Source organism: Aquarana catesbeiana, linkage group LG07 (assembly GCF_042186555.1).
Source record: "Aquarana catesbeiana isolate 2022-GZ linkage group LG07, ASM4218655v1, whole genome shotgun sequence".
NCBI lineage: Eukaryota > Metazoa > Chordata > Amphibia > Anura > Ranidae > Aquarana > Aquarana catesbeiana.
In genome coordinates, this window is record NC_133330.1 from 115,796,147 (window position 1) to 115,818,582 (window position 22,436).

At 42.1% G+C, this 22,436-nt stretch overlaps 1 protein-coding gene across 1 annotated transcript in view; it reads right to left on the reverse strand.

The window, feature by feature from the left end:
- Positions 1–22,436, reverse strand: part of TNRC6B (trinucleotide repeat containing adaptor 6B) — an 814,361-nt gene that overhangs the window by 365,774 nt on the left and 426,151 nt on the right. The window contains 3 exon segments of the mRNA XM_073592654.1: positions 492–537; positions 2,567–2,641; positions 8,965–9,143. Coding sequence (XP_073448755.1) covers positions 492–537; positions 2,567–2,641; positions 8,965–9,143 — 300 coding nt within the window.

Genomic DNA, 22,436 nt, shown 5'->3' on the forward strand with positions numbered 1-22,436 from the left:
TGGAGCTGCAGTGGTTAAACACTTTTGGGAGTGACGTAAGGCATGGACAGTTGTAGTATTTTCTAATATTTTTGTGTTGAAATAGCAGCGCAAAGAGTTATTTCTGATGAATACTTGATCTTCTATTTGAAGTAAAACAACTACACTGTGTAGTTTTGAAGAAAAAAAAAAAAAAAAGACAGAAAAAAATTTGGGAGAAATTTGTTCTCTGCACAACCAAGGATTAAGTATCCAAGGGCCAAAGATACTAGCAAAAAGCTGAAGCGTGATGGTTGAAGGTGGGGTTATACAGGGTGTTGGCTTAAAATTTGTGTTTTCCAACATCATGAAGGCAGCAGTACAACTCCACTCTAAGATTATCTACAAATACTACTACTTCCCTCTATGTACGATAAAATTGTTAATTTCTTATATTTTTAAAGTACAGTATATGGACTACAGCAACTTTAGTACTTTCAAGCATCACACAAACAAAAGGCAGAAAGACTTACCAACAGGGTGGTCCATCTTACTGGGAGATGGGTCATCCACTTGGCTCTGTACAACATTTGAGAAGAAATGATGACGCGATTGTCCATGAATTTAAAATTGGAGACAATTTATCTCAAGTATTGTTTTTATAACTGTCATATAAATATGGACTACAGTACAATTAATCATAGAACAGACATTTTAGGAGGAAGTGGGAGTATAACTACAAAAATAAGGGATTTTGACTAACCAGTAAATTCCATATCTTGGAATACAGTACAGCACACAGGCTAAGACCCTGGGTTATAGGGTCATACCTTCAGATGACTTAACACTGGAAATGCTTTTGAAAGACATACCCATTGTTTGCCTCCCATATAACCCTGCCCCACTCTGAGTCCTCAGGTTTGTAGCAAGAAATGTAGAGTAACCAAGGAATGAAAGGCAGGGGGGCCTGTGTCATGTACTGTAGTGCAAGATATGAAATTTACAGGCAAGTCAAAACTCCTCTAACCCTAATCATACAGGACTCAGGCAAAGACCCTTTTATAGACCCTGGGGCGTTCCAAGCAATGAATGAGAAAGGTGGGCAGCAACTAGGTAAACAAGTCCAACAACAAAGGTCAACAGACCCAACAAGTGCTGCTGCAAGAGCCTTGCAGCGGAAAGGTTCATCTGCAGAAGAATCAGCTGCAGAATAATCCACAATGCTGGCTATGGCTGGCAATGCTAACCGATGTATTCTGAAGGCGGGGAAGTCTCCCCACAATACAAAGGCACAGAGGGAAGATATTCCCACCCACAATGAATGTGAGTATTGTAAATGGAGTCTTTTTTTTTCATTCAACTAGCAGGTTGAACGAAAAAAAAAAAAAAAAAAAAAAAAAGAATCATTGATAGACTGCTCTGGAATGCAGGGTGTCCCTTCCATGGTCTTGAGAACAGGAAAAATAGGGGATCTGTTGATTGAAGCTGTAGCTTTAAGGGGAGAGTGAAGCCAAAGGTATTTGAAAGAGAATGAACAAGGTAGAGACCTACCTAAAAGTCCTAATTGTAGGAAGGCCAGAATGTGAGGCACAATCTCTGGGATTTGAGTGCCTGTGTTAATACCAGGCAAAGGAGGATTTCCAGGTATGGTAATAGATCTTCCTAGAAGTGGCTTTTCTAGGTTTTAGCAAGGTAGGAATAACAGACTTTGAGACCCATGGAGATGCAAGTTCTTGCCTATTTTTGAAGAGGTAAGGGATTATCTGCTAGAAGCTGTATGTCTGTGTACCAGGTCCTTCTGGGCCAGTTTGGTGCAATTAGAGTCATCACTTTCCTCTCTTGCTCTATCATTTTGACCAGACAAGGGAGAATTGGCGCTGGTGGGTAGGTATCTCAGAGAGGCAATTAACGACCTTGCAAATTCACTGCAAAATTCTGAAATTTGGAGATATTTGTCGAGGGATTTTAAGTCCAGAATAGGACAAATATCCCCATTGGGCTTTTAGTACCATAAACAAGTTTGAATATAATCCTTTGAACCTGTCTTGTGGAAGTACTGGCACAACTACTCACAGGGACAAGAGATGGTTTAGGACAGTTTGCAAATCTGATTGTCCTTGGGCAATTTTTGGTTGCTCTGAGTGGGAAAAAAAAAAAAAAAAAAAAGGTAAGGAGGTAGAGTTTGGGACTCAATTTTGTACCCCTTTGAAATAAACAATTGAACACACAGGTCTGGAAAGTCTGTGACCCAGGGAGAGGCAAACTGTAATAGATACCACCCCCCCCCCACCCTGAGGAGTGGGGGTGCCCCTTCATTGGGAAGAGGGCTTTGGAGGAAAACTTGGTGGGCTGTGGGAGTAGGGTCATAGGGGAATACCCAAGGGGGGGAGTGTCCAAAAACTTTGCCAGCATCTTATCACCTGATGGTAAAGGAGCATAACCAAAGGTCTGCATGTCCTGTATGATTAAGATTGTGCACTTTAAAAATAGTCACACAGTGATCTAGCATATATGTTAAAAGTGTACACTGTATGTTGGTGGGGGTCAGAAGATTTACTTATGCTTTAAACTAAAATCCTACTACACAAAACACAACTATAAAGCTTACCAGTAATCCCATGTTTGAAAACTGCTTGGACAAGGGATTTATCCAGGAATCACTGTTCCCTCCTTTAAGGGAACCCTGCAAGAGAGATGACATTTACTCTTGTAAGAACAAAAACATTCCAAAATAATATGCATACAGAACTTTTTTTTACAAAGTGCAAGTTAAACTTTTATCCATATTTAGTACTTGATTTGATTGTAGCCGTATTAGTGCAATTGTGACAGAGAAAATTGAGTACTGTCCGTGATACTTTTTTTATTTGCACTAACATACAATTTTTCAGGACAAGCTTTCGGGGCATGTCCCCTTCTTCAAGGTCCAAGCAGTACTGATTCACAAATTTTTAAAGCAGAATGTTAAAGAAGAGAAAAAAAAAAAAAAAGAGAAAACCAAACACATACAAATCAATGGTAATAAAGATAGCAGCAGAGTTAGTGAGATAAGACAGAGGGAGAGCTAGGGGGGAATGCAGGGGGGGGGGGATACTAATCACAGAGCGGCACGACACAAAGAATAATGGCCTGAATTTAGATATTGGTTTCCTTACACATTATGCTAAAGTTTTACGACCGCTCTGTGATTAGTATCCCCCCCCCCCTGCATTCCCCCCTAGCTCTCCCTCTGTCTTATCTCACTAACTCTGCTGCTATCTTTATTACCATTGATTTGTATGTGTTTGGTTTTCTCTTTTTTTTTTTTTTCTCTTCTTTAACATTCTGCTTAAAAATTTGTGAATCAGTACTGCTTGGACCTTGAAGAAGGGGGCTTGTCCTGAAAAATTGTATGTTAGTGCAAATAAAAAAAGTATCACGGACAGTACTCAATTTTCTCTATCCATATTTAGTAAAACTAACCAGGTCTTTTTAGCTTGGGTTTAAGTGGTTGTCTAAAGTCGGTGTTGCCAAACACAACCAGATAAAAGCAAAAAGTGCAACAGTTTTGAGCATCTCTTGCAACAATCGGGAAATGTAAGGTTTAATAAGGGATGAATAACTAGAGCTTTGAACAGAGGCACTTATTGTACAAGAATATTTTTTGTAAAGTTTGGTCCCTTTCACACAGGTATTCCATTTGTCAGTTTTTCATCCGTCTTTTGCACTCCTATGGGCAAACAGATGGAAATGGACTTTGTCAGTTTACATCCATTTTTCATCTGCTTCCGTTGGTCTCTGCACATGGTGTGAACAAGGCCTATCTGCTTTGAAGGCGATCAAAAGTCAATTAGGAACCTGGGGCTGATTCTCAAAGTCTGCATATTCTTTTCATCAAGGATGGGTTTACCATGGTCACACATTTTTTCCACCCACTGGCCACTAGCGTAACTAGAGTACAAGCAAATTACAAGACTGCTACCTAAATATGCAAAAAAAAAAATTTAACTGTGTCTGTGGAAAGAACAAAAATTTAAAATCATAGCGAAGGGCCTGGTGCAACATTTTAAATGATCCCTTTGAAATAACATATGAATAAAAAATATACTATTAAGGTATTTCATTTCTAAAGGATCTGAAGGATTATGATCCTTTTCTGACCTGGCCAGTTATAAATGGACAAGGCAACAATGATAAGTCTAGTATCCACTTCACTCACCACTCTAGACCAATGTTTCTCAACTGGTCATGTTTTCAGGCTCTCCATTATTTTGACCAGGTGATTTGATCAGTTTCACTGCCTTAGTAATTACCACAGCCGTTTCATCTGAGGAGAATACTGAAAACATGACCTGTTGGGGCGCCTTGAGGACTGGAGTTGAGAAACACTGCTCTAGACCAGAGTTTCTCAACTCCAGTCCTCAAGGCGCCCCAACAGGTCAGGTTTTCAGGATTTCCCTTAGATGAAACGGCTGTGGTAATGACTAAGGCAGTGAAGCTGATCAAATCACCTGTGCAAAATAATGGAAATCCTGAAAACATGACCTGTTGGGGCGCCTTGAGGACTGGAGTTGAGAAACACTGCTCTAGACAACCCCCTAGTTGATTTTCCTCAGAAGAAAAATCAATTCAGTATAAATCTATCAGCCAAGTGGCAACTTTCATCTTGATCTTTTGCAACCAACAGGCATTTTAACAGAGGGGAAAACTGATAATATGAAAAGTTTAAAATTTCCCCATGCAGGTTTAAAAGCATAAATACAATAGGTGTGCAATATAATATATTTACCTAACCAAAATGTGTGGAAAAATGTGACAATAAAATCTGTTGATTTATAAATAATTTGACACAAGAATTGTACAACTTTCACCCTGGATTGAGAGATTTTTTCAACTGAATCCAATTAGAAACACGAGTGAGGCCTGGTTAACACTAGTACAATTTCAGATGCGACTTGAGTCGCACAGAATCACATGACATTGGAAATCACATTATTGTTTATTGTGCCCATTCACATCAATGCAGCACAGCATGGCGTGTTTTTGTAAAACCTGTGGTCCTGTGCTACCTTGGTGTGCCTGCAGCATGATTTTGGCCTAGTAGATTTCAAAGGAAACACACCAAGACTGCGTGGATCTCTAGGGGCCACCCGGTAGGTCCTCGCGATGGATAACCAAGGCACAGATCAGAGGAAACGAGACATCTCCCATAGGACTGTAGTGAAAGCTGGATTCGCATTCAGATGGTATGTGGAAAAAGAATAAAAAGCCTCCTCTACAGCCTGCAGGAAGTAGAGAGAAGACATTGCTGGAAGTGGCAGTAGAGGAGGCTTTTTATTCTTTTTCCACATACCATCTGAATGAGAATCCAGCTTTCACTACAGTCCTATGGGAGATGTCTAGTTTCCTCTCATCCGTGCCTTGGTTATCCATCGCGAGGACCTACCGGGTGGCCCCTAGAGATCCACGCAGAGTCTGACCTGGAGGGTTCTGAGAGTCGGGACATCCTTTCCAATGCCCCGAGGGGCACCCTGCCTAAGTGATTCCCTGTCGCTGACAAGGGAGTCCAGTATATCTGGTAAGAGTTCTCTACACACTATTTTTATCAAGATTTATACAGCCGATTGATGTGTTCTCCTTGGGGATGTAATTATCTGCCTATGTTTGAACATCAGCTGCTGTTTATACCTATCCATCTTCAACCAGTGGGACACTTTCTAACTATATATTGTTTACTTGATGGACTTTACTTTTACATTTTATGTTGAGAGACTCACGAGTCATTTATTGTATTGATGGTGATACCATTTATGAACACCCTTTGTGGGCTTTCACAGTTGATGTTTATGCGCTACATTTTTTATATGGTATTTTCATTGTTGTTGTCACACTATGTAGCTGCTCCTTTTTTCTGCATATTCTTTTTGCCCTTTGATAGCGCAGTGTTTACCTACAATATTTGTACATAGTACCTCTACTCATTCAGCAAAAAAAAAAAAAAAAAAAAAAAAGTGTCAGTCGTAAATAACTTTGAAAGAATTTTGCTGCATCTGTTAGAGAAATTCTAAAAAATTACATGTTGATCCTGCCAGAAATCTTGTGCACTGAGAAATCTTGTGCATCTTCCTGTGCTGCATTTTCATCAGTTGCATTGTTCCCAGTTCTGCGCTAAGAAACACCACCACCCCCACCCCCCAACATTATGAAGAAAGGGGAGCAAGGTACTCTGTAGTTTTACCCAATATAAATCTGCCTTATTAAAATACAATTCCTCCCTCCATGCTGCCAAACAAGCCTACCTTGTCACCCTCATTAATACTTTGTCCTCATCGTCTCTTCTCTACTTTTAACTCTCTACTTTCTCTACCACCGTCTCCACCCAGTAATGCCCACACTGCTCACGAGATTGGCAATCACTTCAAAAACCAGATTGATACAACTCGTGGGGGACTCCACTGCAGACATCTAACCCACTTAACATACACTGTACAAATCCGCTCTTTTGACCTTGCTACTACAGAAGAGGTCTCTAAATTTTTCTCAAAAGCCCGCCTTACCGCCTTTCTCCTGTTCCCTCACATCTACTATGGTCACTCTCTTAACCAATCTCTCCCTCTTTACTGGCACCTTCCCCTCCCCTCTAAAACATGCCCTGATCACCCCCATACTTAAGATCTCAGTGGACCACACAGCTTGAACAACTTAAGGCCTTGCTCCCATTTGCGTCAAAACTTTTAGAACGCTTAGTCTACAACCGTCTGAGCACCTACTTCACTGACCACAACCTTCTTGACCCCTTACAGTCCGGCTTTCACTTACTATACTCCACTGAAACTGCATTACTGAAACTCACTAATGACCTACTAACTGCAAAACCCAATGGCCACTACTCCATACTCATACTACTTGATCTCTCTGCAGCCTTTGATACTGTTGACCATCCCCTCCTCAGAAAAAACTCTGCTCTCTTGGCCTTCAAGACTCTGCTCTCTCCTGGCTCTCCTCCTACCTATCACAGCGCTCATTCAGTGTGACCTATAATTAGGTTTACTCCTCTCCACCTCCTCTTTCTTTAGGAGTACCTCAAGGTTCTGTCCTTGGACCTCTTCTCCATTTATACCTCCTCCCTTGGTCAGGTAATAAACTCCCAGGGCTTCCAGTATCACCTCTATGCTGACGGCACACAAATCTCTCTACTCCTCACCTCACTCCTTCAGTCTCATCTTGCATTACTGTAAAGGAAATTTTTAAGTTCTGTATATAATTGTATTCTATTTTGTATATATTGCACACTGCGCTCGGTACTAATAATGTTTTCTTTACATATTTGCATTCTTTCGAGTCCTGATTAGAATTAGCCTGCCTATATTATGCCCCTTGTTACCATAAAAGTACAATTGTAATATTAATGTGATACCTACGTAATCATGTGTATAAAAACCTTCAATTGCATCATAATAAAAACAGAACAGTTATTTGGAAAGATGCTGGGTGTATCTTGTGTGTCTGTACCCTACGGCAGTAGTTATCAATTTGGAACTACTAAATCAATATGAGTGTAGTAGTTGCCCATCTATAAAATATCCAGAACAATTACTAACTGATATGTCAGCATGGATGTCACCCCCCCTCCCCCCCACCTCACTTCTCCATCAAGATTAATATTACAACCATCAGTCCCTCCCCTCATGCCAGGGTGCTAGGTGTAATCCTGGAATCTGACCTGTCCTTTCAACCCCAAATGCAATCACTGTCCAAATATTGCAGACTTCCCCTCCAAAACATCTCCAAAATACGCCCCTTTCTAACCGTTGACACCACTAAAGCACCTTAACTCAACTCCCTTGTTATCTCTCGCCTTGACTATTGTAAATCCCTCCTCATTGGCCTACCTCTCCGCAAGCTATCCCCTCTTCAGTCTATCATGAATGCCGCTGCCAGACTCATCCACCTTACCAACCATTCAGTGTCCGCCACACCTCTCTGCCAATTGCTCCACTGGCTTCCCATTGCCAAACGAGTATAATTCAAAACACTAACAATAACATACAAAGCCATTTACAATTCTTCCCCGAGCTACATCACCAATCTTATCTCCAATTATCACCCAAAACGTCCTCTCAGCTCCTCCCAAGACTTTCTGCTCTCTAGCTCCCTTGTCTCCTCCTCCCATGCTCGTCTCCAGAACTTATTCAGAGCCTCTCCCATCCTCTGGAACTCACTGCCTCAATCTGTCCGGTTATCTTCTACTCTGTCTACTTTTAAGTGATCCCCAAAAACTCATCTCTTCAGGGAGGCCTATCCTGCCTTCAGCTTACAACCGAATCTTCTACTTCCCTCATCAGCTCATCCCTCACAGTCACTACCTTTTGTTTCATCAGCCCCTCCCTCTTAAATTGTAAGCTTGCAGGAGCAGGGGCCGTCAAACCCTCTTGTACTGAATTGTACTGTTGGCGTATTGTCTCCCTTTATATTGTAAAAAGGTGCGCAAACTGTTGGCGCTATATAAATTCTGTATAATAATAATAATAATATTCCTGTCCTTAGGTGACATTGCTGCTCACCCATAAAAACAGTACAATGAGTAAGCATTATACATTATTACAGTAAGTGTATTACTGGCAGGATCATCAAGTGGTACACTGCAATAGTTAATACATTTGTTTTGGGGTTTAGATATGCTTATAACAGTGATATGTACAAAGTAGTGACATGCAACCAAGATGGTTATAGATATGGCAATTATCAGTAAGTACTCTGGTACCTAACACCTACTTTCACACGACACCTACATGTGAATACAGCCTAAAAATAAATTCAAATTATTCTTGATGTCTTCATTATGTTTCTTATTGTATACTCTATGGATTGTACAATAATATTTTTAATGATAAATATGGGATAAATTGAGGTACATTTAAAGTACCTTGGTTTTGCTCGTTTAGGAGCACTTTGTATGTATAGTCTTTTGGATAATACCTCTTGAGAAAATATGTGACTCCAACTTTTATAATTTCAATGATTTACCTTAATCTGTGGTTTCTTTCCTCCTTGGCCCCACCCTGCTGAGTTGTGGGAGGAGCCACTTCCCTGAGATCCTGCACTGTTCCAGACACCACCCTCTTCTTCCTCATCCCAACTGCTGTGACGTGTCCCTGTCACCGGTGCTTCACTCTCTCCCCAGCCATCTTGCATAGATTTTGTACCTGTGCATAATTTTATTAGAGGATACATTAACATAGTAAGAAATGCTCAAATGTTTGATAAATAAAATCACCACAATATTGTATAGCAGAAAAAGTAAAAAATGACATTCCTTACAATATCAAATCAATTTCCATTCAGCAACTGTCATGGTCTACATAAGGATCACCTGGGTCCTGATGTGGAACTGAATTTGTCTTTTGTGTTTTTAAGCATGCTATCCTGCACTTTAGCAAACCAGTAAGGACATGGTATGTAGAATTACTAGTTTCCACAGTGTTGCTATAGAGGTCCTGGACACACTCAACAGTAGCAATTTTATTTAAATATCTTTATATCGTTAAGTTGGAGGAGGTAACAAATCAGGGATCTCTTCCACATTAATGGCCGTAGTACAGTGAATAATTACTTTTGGGAAGTTCCAGAAAGATTAGAATAGTTAATGCTCCCAGAAAAAGAGCATCATGGTCCCTTAACTATTCTTAAAACCCCAACAAGCCTCTAGCATCAGTTGGTAAAATGTTTACAGTGTAGTGGGGATGCTGTACCAGTGGGAAACGATTTTGTATCACCATTCCTTAAATTTGCTATTGAGTGTTTGCAAAGAAAAAACATTGTTGTCCTGGTGTGAATTTTGTTGGTAAAATCTTTTCCCCATGATGTACAGTGGGGTAAAATCCTTCTGGGAGAGTGTTTAGTTTTTGTATATTAAAGAATGAACAGGTTATAAAAATCTGCACATGTTCACAAAGGGGGGTGAGAGTTTAATTTAGATCTTTTCTGGAATGGAAGACAAAAAAAGGGCAGAGTTGGTATCAACTGTAGTGGTGGGTCTGTTACAACGATGAGCAGGCATGTTCGGACATCCTGCTGGTAAGCTGTCAAAGCAGACAGCAAACCATAGGAGGTGGAGGCATTTCCTGCTCCATGCATATACTTTTACTGCATATGTGCAGCTGCAGGGAATACCTCCCTATTAGTGTTGGACGAACATTGGCTGTTTGCTCTGTTTGATCAAATGGCTTCCCCGCTGACAGCTGAATAAAAATAAAAAATTTACCAGTAAAAATAGTAAAAAATAATAATAACTAAACTAAAAAAAAAAAAACAAAAAAAAAAAAAACAAACAACAGCATGGGGTCCCCCCCCCCCCCCCCCCAATCCATACCAGACCCTTGGGTTTGGTATGGATTTTAAGGGGAACTGAAAAAAAAAAAAAAAATTCTATACTATACCCTTATCTGAGCATGCAGCCTGGCTGGTCAGGAAAGGGAGGGAAGGGGCAGTGAGCATGCTGGGTCGGTGATGTCACAAAGGGGCAGTGCCACCAGGTGACGTTGCTCGGTGGCTCTGCCCTTACCCATATAAGAACTGTCAAACAGCAAGCCAGCCTTTCGGCGGTTTGTCTTCATTATGGGCAGAGCCTTTTTTTTTTTTTTTTTTTTTTTTTTTTCGGGATCAGCGGTGCCTTGACAGCAGATCATTTTCTTTTTCGGGTCGGCGGGTATCATCATGATTAATGATGGATCTAAATTGAGGGACATTTTTTTTTTATTTATTAACCACTTCCCTACCGGGCCATTGTCAAATGACGTCCGCAAAAACACCCTGCCATCCCAGGTGGACATCATATGACTGCCTCATGTTCCCGTAGGCTACTGCGGGCCCCCGGGGGCCCTGCAGCGCGGCAATCAGGTGTGTCGTTCGGTACACAGCCCCTCCCCAATCAGGGTAAAGAGCCAATAAAATTGGCTCTTTACCACATGACCGGCTGTGTCCAATCACAGCCGGTCACAAGTATCCTGCTCGTGATTGTCTCCGGGGGCATGCGGCGTGGTGACTGGGGATGAGGCGTGTCCCTCAGACACAGCTAAAATGAGAATCACAATTTTTTTGCTTAGAATAAAGTTCACGATTCTTGCGGTGTAACATCTTCTTTCACATTAAACAAAAAAAAAAAAAAAATGGGCTAACTTTACTGTTTTTTTTTTAATTAATTAAACTGTATTTAAAAAAAAAAAAAAATGCGTTTGAAAGACCGCTGCGCTACGCTTTCCTTTGATGAAAGAATGAAAAGATAGTGATTTCGATTCTTAACAATTAATCAGGCAGCGTTACAAAGTACCTGTCACAAGCCCATCAGAGTACCCGAGTACCTGCCACCAGCCCATCAGAGTACCCGAGGACCTATCTCCAGCTCATCAGAGTACCCCGGGTACCGGTCACCAGTTGGGGTGTTTTCAGAATGGGTCATTTTGTGGGTAATTTCATTGTCCTGGTGCTCCAGGACCTTCAAAAGTGTGATAGGTAGTCAGGAAACTAATGCGTAATTTATTCTCCTAGAACACTTGATGGTGCTCCCTGCATGTTGGACCTCTCTATGTGGCTGGGCTGTGTAAAAGTCTCACATATGTGGTATCGCCATACTCAAGAGTGGAAGAATATTTTTTGGGGTGTCATTTTTGCTATGTACATGCTATGGGTTAAAAAAATTTAATAAATTGGCAACTTTTTTTTTTTTTACACAAACATTCAAATGACTCATAATGCCTCAGATTATACATTAGGGTCTTTTCTTTCCAAAATAGGGTCATTCTGTGGTTAATTCCACTGTCCTGGTGCTCCAGGGCCTTCAAAAATGTATTAGATTGTTAGGAAATTGTACGTGTAATTTATGCTCCTAGAACACCTGATGGTGCTCCCTGCATGTTGGGCCTCTCTATGTGGCCAGTTTGTTAAAAAGTCCCACACATGGTATCGCCATACTTGGGACAAGTAGCAGAATGTATTTTGGGGTGTAAATTTTGCTATGTATATGCTGTGTGTTAGAAATATCTTAGGACCCAGTTCACACCACATGCAGTCCAGTGCATTTTTTTTCTGCATCAAAAACACATGGAAATTAGGTTATATTTTAAATGGCATAGTTCACACCAGTGCTTGCCGCTCCAGAAAAAAAAGTAGAGCATGCTGCATTTTTTCTGCACTGGACTGTACTGGAACGCTGAAAAACGTATCAAAAAGGCACTGGAACACACCTAAATGCACTGCAACACACTTGTCCTTATTTAAGGTTAAGAAAAAGAGGGGGGAAGCACTGGACTGCATCAAAAACACACTGGAACGCATCAAAAAGGCGCATGCAGAAAAGCACCTGGAATGCATCCGGACTGCGTTTCTATGATGTGAACTGGCCCCAAAAACGCATGGAAAGTAGGTGATATGGTTTTCAATAGCATAGTTCACACCAGTGCTTGCAGTTCCAGTGCGTTCCAGTTCCAGAAAAAAAAAAAGTAGAACATGCTGCATTTTTTCTGCACTGGACTGTACTGGAACTCTGTAAAACGCATCAGAAATGCACTGGAATGCCCCTAAATCGCACTGCAACACACTTGTCCTTATTTAAGGTTAAGAAAAAAAAGAGAAGGGGGGGGGAGCACTGGACTGCATCAAAAATGCACCAAAAGCTGGAACGCATCAAAAATGCGCATGCAGAATAGCATCTGAAACGCATTCGGACTGCATTTCTATGGTGTGAACAGGCCCTTATAAATTGACCACCTTGATGTAAAAAAATAAATAAATAAAAAATAAGTTTATTTTCTTTCCACGTTTTTTGAAGACTTCTGGGAAAAAAATTAACCATTCAAAAGACTCATTATGGCTCATAGAATATATGTTGGGGTGTTTGCTTTCCAAAATGAGGTAATTTTTTGGGTAATTCCATTGTCCCGGTTCTCCAGGGCCTTCAAAAGTGTGATAGGTCGTTAGGAAATTAGATGTGTAATTTAGGCTACTAGAATGCCTGATGGCGCTCCCTGCATGTTGGACCTCTCTATGTGGCCAGGCTGTGAAAAAGTCTCACATGTAGTATCGCGATGCTCGGGTCAAGTAGCAGAATGTATTTTGGGGTGTAATTGGAAGAATGCATATGCTGTGTGTGAGAAATAACTTTTTATGATAATTTTGTGTAAAAAAAAAAAAAATAGTAATTTCTTCATTTTCCATTTTCCCAAGAATTGTGGGAAAAAATTACAACTTCAAAAAACTCACCATGCCTCTTACTAAATACCTTTTCAAAAAGGGGACATTTTGGTGGGTATTCGTACTTTCCTGACATTTCAGGGCCTCAAGAGATAGGCCGTCAGTACACCAAGTGTGATCAATTTTCAATGATTTGCACCATAGGTTGTAGCCTCTATAAATTTTCACACAGACCAAATAATATACACATATTTGGGTTATTTTTACCAAAGATATGTAGCAGTGTACCACTTTGGCCCAAATTTATGAACAAAAATTACTTATTTGCAAAATAAAGTTTTTTGTTTTTTTTTTAATTTTCGCTTTTTCACTTATGTCACAAAAAATTAAAAACCCAGTGGTGATTAAATGCCACCAAAAGAAAGTTCTATTTGTGTGAAAAAAATTATGTTTGGGTACAGTGTTGCATGACTGAGTAATTGCCATTCAAAATGCAAGAGCTTTAAAGGCTGAAAATTGGTCTGGGCAGGAAGGGTGTATAAGTGCCCTGTATTGAAGTGGTTAATAAAGGGATTGTCAAAAACTATTACTTTTTGGTAAATGGGGGTACTATGAACCCCATAATCCTTCACATAAGCCCTCTGCCCACAGATCCCCACAACCACAGCCCAGGGGTGTGGGGAAGACACCCATCCTCCATCTTTCCTGTCCTGCCAGGCTGTGTGTTCGAATAAATGTCTGGTATGGATTTGGGGGGGGGGGTAAACTTTGCCGTGGGGTTCCCCTTAAAATCTAGACAGGGGGGGGACTCCACACTGTTATTCTAATATTTTTCTATTGTTGGCAATTTATTGCTTTATCAAGTTCAGCTCCCATAGATTTCAATAGGGTTCACCGTTCGGGTCAGAACTTCTTCTCTGTTCAGGAGTTCTGGTGCAAACCGAACAGGGGGGTGGTCAGCCCATTTCTACCACCTATGACTGGCTGTTGGCTTCAATAGCGCCCCAGAATAGCCTGAGCTCATCTCTAGTCTGTTAGGGCTCCATTTTCCTCTTGCATGAGCCATCGAGATGAGGATAGAAAGTCTAGGACTCTGGATTTCACTTTGTTATGCAAAATCAGAGTCCCTCATGATGTAAGATGAGTGGTTTAAGGGAGAAATGTCGTACTGGGGACACAGTTACATTAATATTAGAAGGTTTCCTAATTTATGGCAGATGGAACCAGGGATAGCCCAGGAGAGAGTGTGGCCTCTTGCTTCTCACCCATCTTTTTTTTTTGTGGTAACGCCAGTTGGGAGATTTGGGCAGAGAGGCTTTATAGTATAGATTGAAATTTACAAACCAGTTGCTACCTTACACTAATTAACCACTTCCCACCCGGCCCATAGCAGATGACGGCCAGGCGGTGGTTCAGTTATCCTGACTGGGCGTCATGACGTCCAGCAGGATAACATGCCACCGCGCATCCGCGGGGGCACGCATCGTGGCGATCGGTGGAGCGGTGTGTTAGTCTGACACACCGCTCCGCCTCTGCTGGGGGCTCTTTACCATGTGATCAGCCGCGTCCAATCACGGCTGATCACAATGTCAATAGGAAGAGCCGTTGATTGGCTTTTCCTCACTCGCGTCTGACAGACCCGAGCAGAGGAGAGCCGATCGGCAGCTCTCCTGACAGGGGGACAGCCCCCCTCAGATGACCACACTGGACCACCAGGGATCGCCACTAGGACCACCAGGGAAGGGCGCAACATGTGGATGGCCAGGTATGTACCCCATGGCCATCCACAAGTGCCCAGTCAGTGCCCAATCTGTGCCAGTGCCCACAAATGGGCACTGATTGGCACCATTATATTGCAGTGATGCCCAGCAATGCCACCCTTAGGGGCATCAGTGCCACCAGTGTCCATCGGTGCCACCCATAAGTACCCGGCAGAGCAGCCATATCAGTGCCCGGCAGTGCAGCCATATCAGTGCCCGCCATTGAAGAAAACGTACTTCTTTACAAAAATTTTTAACAGAAACAAAAAAGAAAACTTTTTTTTTTCAAAATTTTCGGTCTTTTTTTATTTGTTGCGCAAAAAATAAAAACCGCAGAGGTGATCAAATACCACCAAAAGAAAGCTCTATTTGTGGGAACAAAATGATAAAAAAATTGTTTGAGTACAGTGTAGCATGACCACGCAATTGTCATTCAAATTGCGACAGCGCTGAAAGCTGAAAATTGGCCTGGGCGGGAAGGTGTCTAAGTGCCTGGTATTGAAGTGGCTACAGATTAGTAACATTTAAAATTAAGAATTGTGAAAAAAATGTACTTTGAAGTACATCACGGGACACAGAGCCATAGTAGTTACTATGTGGGTTATAGGCCACCTTGGTCACTGGCACACCCTAAATTAAAAAGTGCACTCCCTATATAACCCCTCCCACTGGTGGGAGTACCTCAGTTTTGTAGCAAAGCAATACACGTGTATACCAAGAAGGAAGGGACCTCTGTGTCCCCGGATGTACTTCAAAGAAAAGGATTTTACAGGTAAGCTATTATAAAAATCCTATTTTCTTATCGTACATCATGGGACACAGAGCCATAGTAGTTACTATGTGAGATGTCCCATAGCAATGCTAACTGAAGGGAGGGAAACACAACAAAGTAGGGCACCAAGAGACTAGAGGACTTATAACGCAGCCTGCAGTACACTGCGCCCAAAGGAGATATCCTCATGCCTTTTACATCTGCTTGATATAATCTGGTAATGTATGGACTGAAGACCAAGTTGCGGCCTTGCAGATCTGAGCCATGGAGGATTTGTGATGCACTGCCCAAGAAGCACCAACAGCCCTGGTGGAGTGCACTTTAATATGAAAAGGAGGAATTTTCCTCTTTAAACCATAAGCTTGAAAATCACTTGACGAAGCCATTTAGAAATAGTAGATTTGATGCTGTCCTCTTTTAGAACCGTCTGGCAACACAAACAAAACATCTGTTTTACAAATCTGAGTGGTCACTTTCAATAGACCTTGACCACTCTCTCACCACATCGAGAATGTAGTGGCCTTTCCTCCACAGAAAACGAGGTTCTGGAAAAAAATGAAGGCAGAACAATATCCTGGTTTAAATGAAAACCCAATATTACCTTCGGTAGGAATTCAGGATGAGGTCGCAACACAACCTCATCCTTATGAACAATATGGCTCTTTACAAGAAAGAGCAGCCAACTCTGATACTCGTCTTGCAAAAGATATGGCAACCAAGAAAATTATTTTTCCCCTGTCAAGAGGACCAAGGGAATATCTCGTATTAGATCAAAAGGCTGCTTCTGTAAGCTGACAGGACTAAAATTAAGTCCCCAGGGTTCAGGGGTGACCAAACTGGAGGATTTAATCTGAGTTACCCCTGAATAAAGTTACGAACCAGAGAGTGAGAAGCAAGTGGTTGTTGAAAAGAAAGAACGATAAGGCTGACATCTGGCCTTTGATATTACTCAAGGCCAGCTTCATTTCTAATCCTATCTGTAGGAATTCAAGGATCCTACCTATGACATATTTCGTGGGGTGCCAACCCCTGGATTCACACCAGGAGACATATGCCTTCCAGATTCTATAGTATACGATTCTGAAGGCTGGCCTCCTAGCATTAACCTAGCATTAAGTAGAAACTACTGAAGCTAACAGCCCACAAACTTTCAGAATGTGGGTCTCAATAGCCAAACCGCTAAATTTAGCGTTTGTAAGGTAGGATGGAATACCGGACCTTGCGAGAGAAGGTCTGGCCATAGTGGTAGGGTTCAAGGGTCCCCTACCGCCATCATTACGATCTTGGCAAACCAAAATCTCCTGGGCCACAAGCATCACCGTCTTCCCTTCTTGCTTGAACCTGCCAGAAGGTGTGGAAGCAGGAGAAAAGGAGGGAACGCATAGATCAGTGAAAAACGGATCCCACAGAAAAAACAAAGGCACCTGTTCCATATGCCATCGGATCCCTTGTCCTCGACATAAAGTTGTCGATCTTGTTGTTGAAACTGGACGCAAACAGATCCACATCAGGAACTACGCATCTTTGGCTTATTGACAGAAAGATGTCAGGGTGAAGGGACCATTCTCCCAGGAACAATTGTTGGCGACTTAAGTAGTCCGCCTGCCAATTCTCTATCCCTGGAATGAAAATTGCTGATAGGCAAGGAATGCCGTTTTCTGCCCAAGATAGAATATGATTCACCTCTTTCTGGGCCGCACGACTTCTCGTGCCCCCTTGGTAAATGATATAGGGCACAGCTGTGGCACTGAAGGATTGGATCCTGACAGGACAATCCTGAAGTTTGAGCGTCCAGGCCTCGAGGGCCAGGCGTACTACCCGAACCTCTAGAACAGGGATCCTCAAACTACGGCCCTCCAGCTGTTGCAGAACTACACATCCCATGAGGCATTGTAAAACTCTGACATTCACAGACATGACTAGGCATGATGGGAATTGTAGTTCCTGAACACCTGGAGGGCCACAGTTTGAAGACCCCTGCTCTAGAATATTGATGGGCAAGGTCATCTCTGATTTGGACCATTTCCTTTGGACAGATGCTTCTCCAAGAATGCGCCTCAGCCCAGAAGGCAGGCATCTGTTACCACCGTCCAGGTAACTGGTAGGAAGGATTTTCCTTTTTGAAGATAATTGGATATCAACCATCAATTGAGGCTCTAACACACTTTGGGGGCTAAACACATTGGGAAGTCCAGAGCTTGGACCTTCTTGTTCCAAGTTGACAGGATACTGTTTTGCAGCAGTCTTGAATGAAACTGTGCATAAGGAATGGCCTCGAAAAAGCCACCATCGTTCCCAACAACTTCATGCAAAGTCGAATAGAAGGATTCTTCTTTGTTTTAATCAACTGAATCAGTTCCCTTATGGAACTGATCCTTTCCTGGGGAAAAAAACACCCTCTTCTGAGCTGTATCTATGATCAACCCTAAGTACTGCAATTTCCTTGATGGTTTTAAAGCGGGGGTCCACCTATCTATCGTTTTTTTTTTTTGAGTTCATTCACAAACTTTACTTCTCATGATTATCTACTCACATGTTGTGTGTAATAAGTCCACCTGTGTCCGATTTCGTTGTAAAGAATAACTTATAAAATTCACTGAAGGCGGTTTCCATCTTCATTGTGGGCATTTGATACCCACAAGCATGTATTTCCTGGATGCGGTGAATGCTGTGCTCCCAGCATTCACCGAGATGTTGTGATGACGCTGTTGCACAATGCATGCTGGGAAGCCAGAGACTAGCTCCGAGGGGACTGTGGGAGGTCTGGGAGAGGCTAGAAACACGCCTACTCCCATGGGAAGAAAACCAGGAAGTGCTAAGAAGATTAGAAAAAAAAAAAAGGTAATTACGGCGATTTAAATTTTTTTACACAGCATGTCAGCATCTAGGCAAGGAAGAGAATGCATAAAGATAATGTTCAAAATTTGGGTGGAACCCCGCTTTAAGGAGGATTTCTCTAGGTTGAGAATCCAACTTAGGTATTCTAGGTAGCAGACTGCGGTGACCAAGTTTTGGATTAAGCGGGCTACCGATTGATCTATCAAGAGAAGTTCATTTAAATAGGCTAGTATTGCTATACCTTGAGCCCTTAACCTGGCTAAAGGAGGAGCCAGGACCTTTGTAAACACTTGAGGTGCAGTAGCTAGACCGAAAGGCAGAGCTACAAACTGAAAATGAAGATTTTCTACCTCGAAGCATAGAAATTTCTGGTGAGCGGGGAAAATTAGCACATAGAGATAAGCATCCTTGATGTCGATTGACGCCAGAAGTTCTCCCCCTTGTAGGATGGAGACTACTGATTGGATTGACTCCATGTGAAAAGAATGGATATCCAAAAACGGTTTAGATGTTTGAGATCTAAAATGGGTCTGACATCCCTGTTTGGTTTTGGAACCATGAATAGGTTTGAATAAAACCCTAAACCTTGGCTCTTCCAAGGGGACCACCAATATCACTCTTTGAGACAAGAGATGTCCAAAGCTAGAAAGAGACTTCTTTTTCACTGGATCTCCGGGAACGTTTCATCTGAGAAAACAAGGTGACGGGAACTCTCGGAACTCTAGTTTGTAACCTAGAGAAATTGAGGAAGCCACCCATCTGTCTTGACATTGTTCCTGCCAGACCCTTGAAAACTGTAGAAGCTTTCCCCCCACTCGAGTGGGGGCGCCCCTTCATAAGGAGGCTTTAATATTTTGTTTTGTGGGTTTCCTCCCCCAGGTCCTCTTTGGCCCTGGGACTGACCCTGAGGTTTACCTCTTGAACCCGACGGTGAAGGCCGTCCTGACTGCCTGGAGGCTGATGCCCCCGGCACTGGAGAAGAAGTTTAAAAGAAAAAAAATGCATAAACTTCTTCTTAACCGGTAAAAGGGAACTTTCCCCATTAGAAATCCTTTAGATATACTTATCCAGATCGTCTCCAAATAACCGTTCACCATGAAAAGGGAAACTGGTCAAGAGCTTTTTGCATAGCGCTTCAGCTGAGCAATTTTTCAACCATAGGATTCTACACACATGTACCAGCCCTACCAGAGCCGTGAAGCCTGGAGAATAGAATCTTTCATAGCGTTTACTGTAGAACACAACGCTTCTGATATCCCGGCCAAATCCTGGGCCTGCTGATCAGGAATAACTTTGAGTACCTCTATAAACTGGTCTTATAAGGACTGAGATACTCCGATCGCTGCCAGCGCCAGTTGAACGACTGAACCTGCGAGCGAAAGAAACGAACTCCAACTTTTTATCTGTTGGATCCTTTAGCAAATAAGCATTGTCCACTGGACAAGTCAGGTTTTTGATCACAGAGGCTATAGCAGCGTCAATTGCTGGAATTCCCCATTTCTTATAAAACTTTTCCTCCATAGGATAAAGCATTGAAAAACTTTTTTCGGAGAAAAAAAAAAAAAAAAACAACTATCTGGGTGCTCTCACTCAGAATAAGCTTTCTTAGCCATGAATGGATAGGGAAAGCATGCACAGATTGGGGAGGCTTTTTGGTGTCCTCAAACCAGAAGTGGGCTCATCGACTGCATTACTAGCAGAAAAAATGTGAAGCAGACCAATTCAGTGAGAGACTGTACCAACAACCTTTCCTGTGAACCTGATACTTCCGTATTAGGTTCTACGGAAGAATAGACATCAGCCTCTTCCTGGTCCTTTGGGAGAAAATTGTCATCTCTCGCTCCTTGTTCCACAGCAAGAGGGTCCTGAGCAATGGACAGGAACCTGCTACCTTAGTCCCACTCTGGGATGCGATTAAGCATCAATTTTTGCTTCAAGCTAAAAATGGTTGAAGAAAAAGCCTCCTTAGTAATATACACAGGGGCTGCAGTGTTAAGAGCAGCTGCAACACTTGCCTCTTCTGATGGCTCACTCTGACCAGCCATATTACTCTCAGGGGAGGATGCCATCTTTACTGGGATGGATCTAGGCTTCCGTGTGACTGTAAAGTCTTTCTAGAGCCCTTTTTGAAGTGTTTTTCACCCCCCTTCTGCCATAGCCTGATGCGCAAAGCAGAGGTACTATCAGAAGGAATGGATCCACTGCTTGAGCAATAGTCCAGCTCTGTCACTGCTATTAATGCTCAGCCTGATGCAGTAGTAAATGTGTCAAAGGAATGCCTGTGTCACCAAACTCCTATATGCAAACAAAACATCTGTTTTACCTTGCTCTTGTGTCCCTCCGCAGCTTGCAACAGCACAATGGTGCCTTTTAAAAAACATACCTTCATGTGCTGGACGTTGGAGGATGCCAACGCCACGCTAAGCCCCCCCCCCCCTCCTCATCTACGGCCCCTCTCCTCTTTTTTTTTTTTTTAAAAAGCTTTTTCCCGCGTAAGCACGGGTTCCTGATCCTATGGGGTCTGGAAGCCGCTGAGCGGCGTGCCTCTACAAAAAAACAAAAAAAAAAACAAAAAAAAACTTGCAACACTTTTTTCCCCAAAGAGGGGAAGAAAACCAGCACAGGGGGCGTCTGGTGGGGAGAAGAATCTGCAGCTTCCAAGACACAGCGTGGGCTCTCTGAGAAGCATGAGACGGTAAGTGCTCAATACAGCTCCCAGTGGTGACACACAGGCATGACAACATTTACATTCAAAGGAGACATTCATAAGAAAATTTTAAAAAATTCTTAGAAAACTCCACTTACCCTTCCTGCTGCAGGGTTTTCTGTGATAAACTAACAGACCCAGTCTTCACCCTTCACGGTGGGTTCCGTTAAACCTTCAGGAGCTGGGGATCCTCAAGGAAACCCACAATCCTGGACCTGTAATAGCACCACCGCCAGTAAAAACTTTATGGCCTTAATACCAAAAATTACTGGATCCCGGGGTCCAGCTCTCTAAAAGAGAAGCGTTACAGGCAAGACCTCGTTTCTTCGGACACGAGGCCCGGGTACCATTCAATTTGGCCAAAAAGACACCTTGAATGGATCCGGCTGCATGGCTAGCCCCAGCAAGGATTGCTCCAGTGGAGCTCAGCACAGCACATCTTTACTAGTGACCAACACCTTAAGACACTGGCGAAAAAACTGAGGTATTCCCACCAGTGGGAGGGGTTATATAGGGAGTGCACTTTTTAATTTAGGGCGTGCCAGTGTCCATCACCTGAAGGTGGCCTATACTCCACGTAGTAACTACTTTGGCTCTGTGTCCCGTGATGTACGATAAAAAAATAACAAATAGATATTGCAAATTTATTATGTACCACATGTTCAACCACCACTAACATGGTATGCTCTAACACATATACAGTACCACTGATAACCAGCCCCTACCACTAAATTGGTATAATTATGGATTAAAATTTATGATTAAAAAAAGTTAACATTACCACTTGAAAAAAATATATTTAACATCACCCACGTATTTTTAAGCAACACGTTTTCATGTGACAAGAGGGGCCGAGTTGTTACTCAATACGTTTTAACAGGAGATCATGGGTGTGGTTAAAAAAAACAATGATTTGGACAATATCGTATATACATACAGTATGATTTCTATTCCTTACAACATATAGTTAAACCAGTATGTATTATTGCTTATCATTCTGTGTGATAGCAACACTTAGGACAAATGCATTATATTGTGCATGTGATGATCTCTCCAAATGGTTACTGTATCAGATTAAAATGTCATGTGATCTTATATGCTACCAATTTCAAAATATGAATGAAAGATCATGTCGATTTTTGTTTTTTCTGCCAGTGGGGTCCTCAGCATTCACCACATGCACAATATTCTATATTTGTAGAAAATGTTAATTATTCTGTATGATAGCAACAAT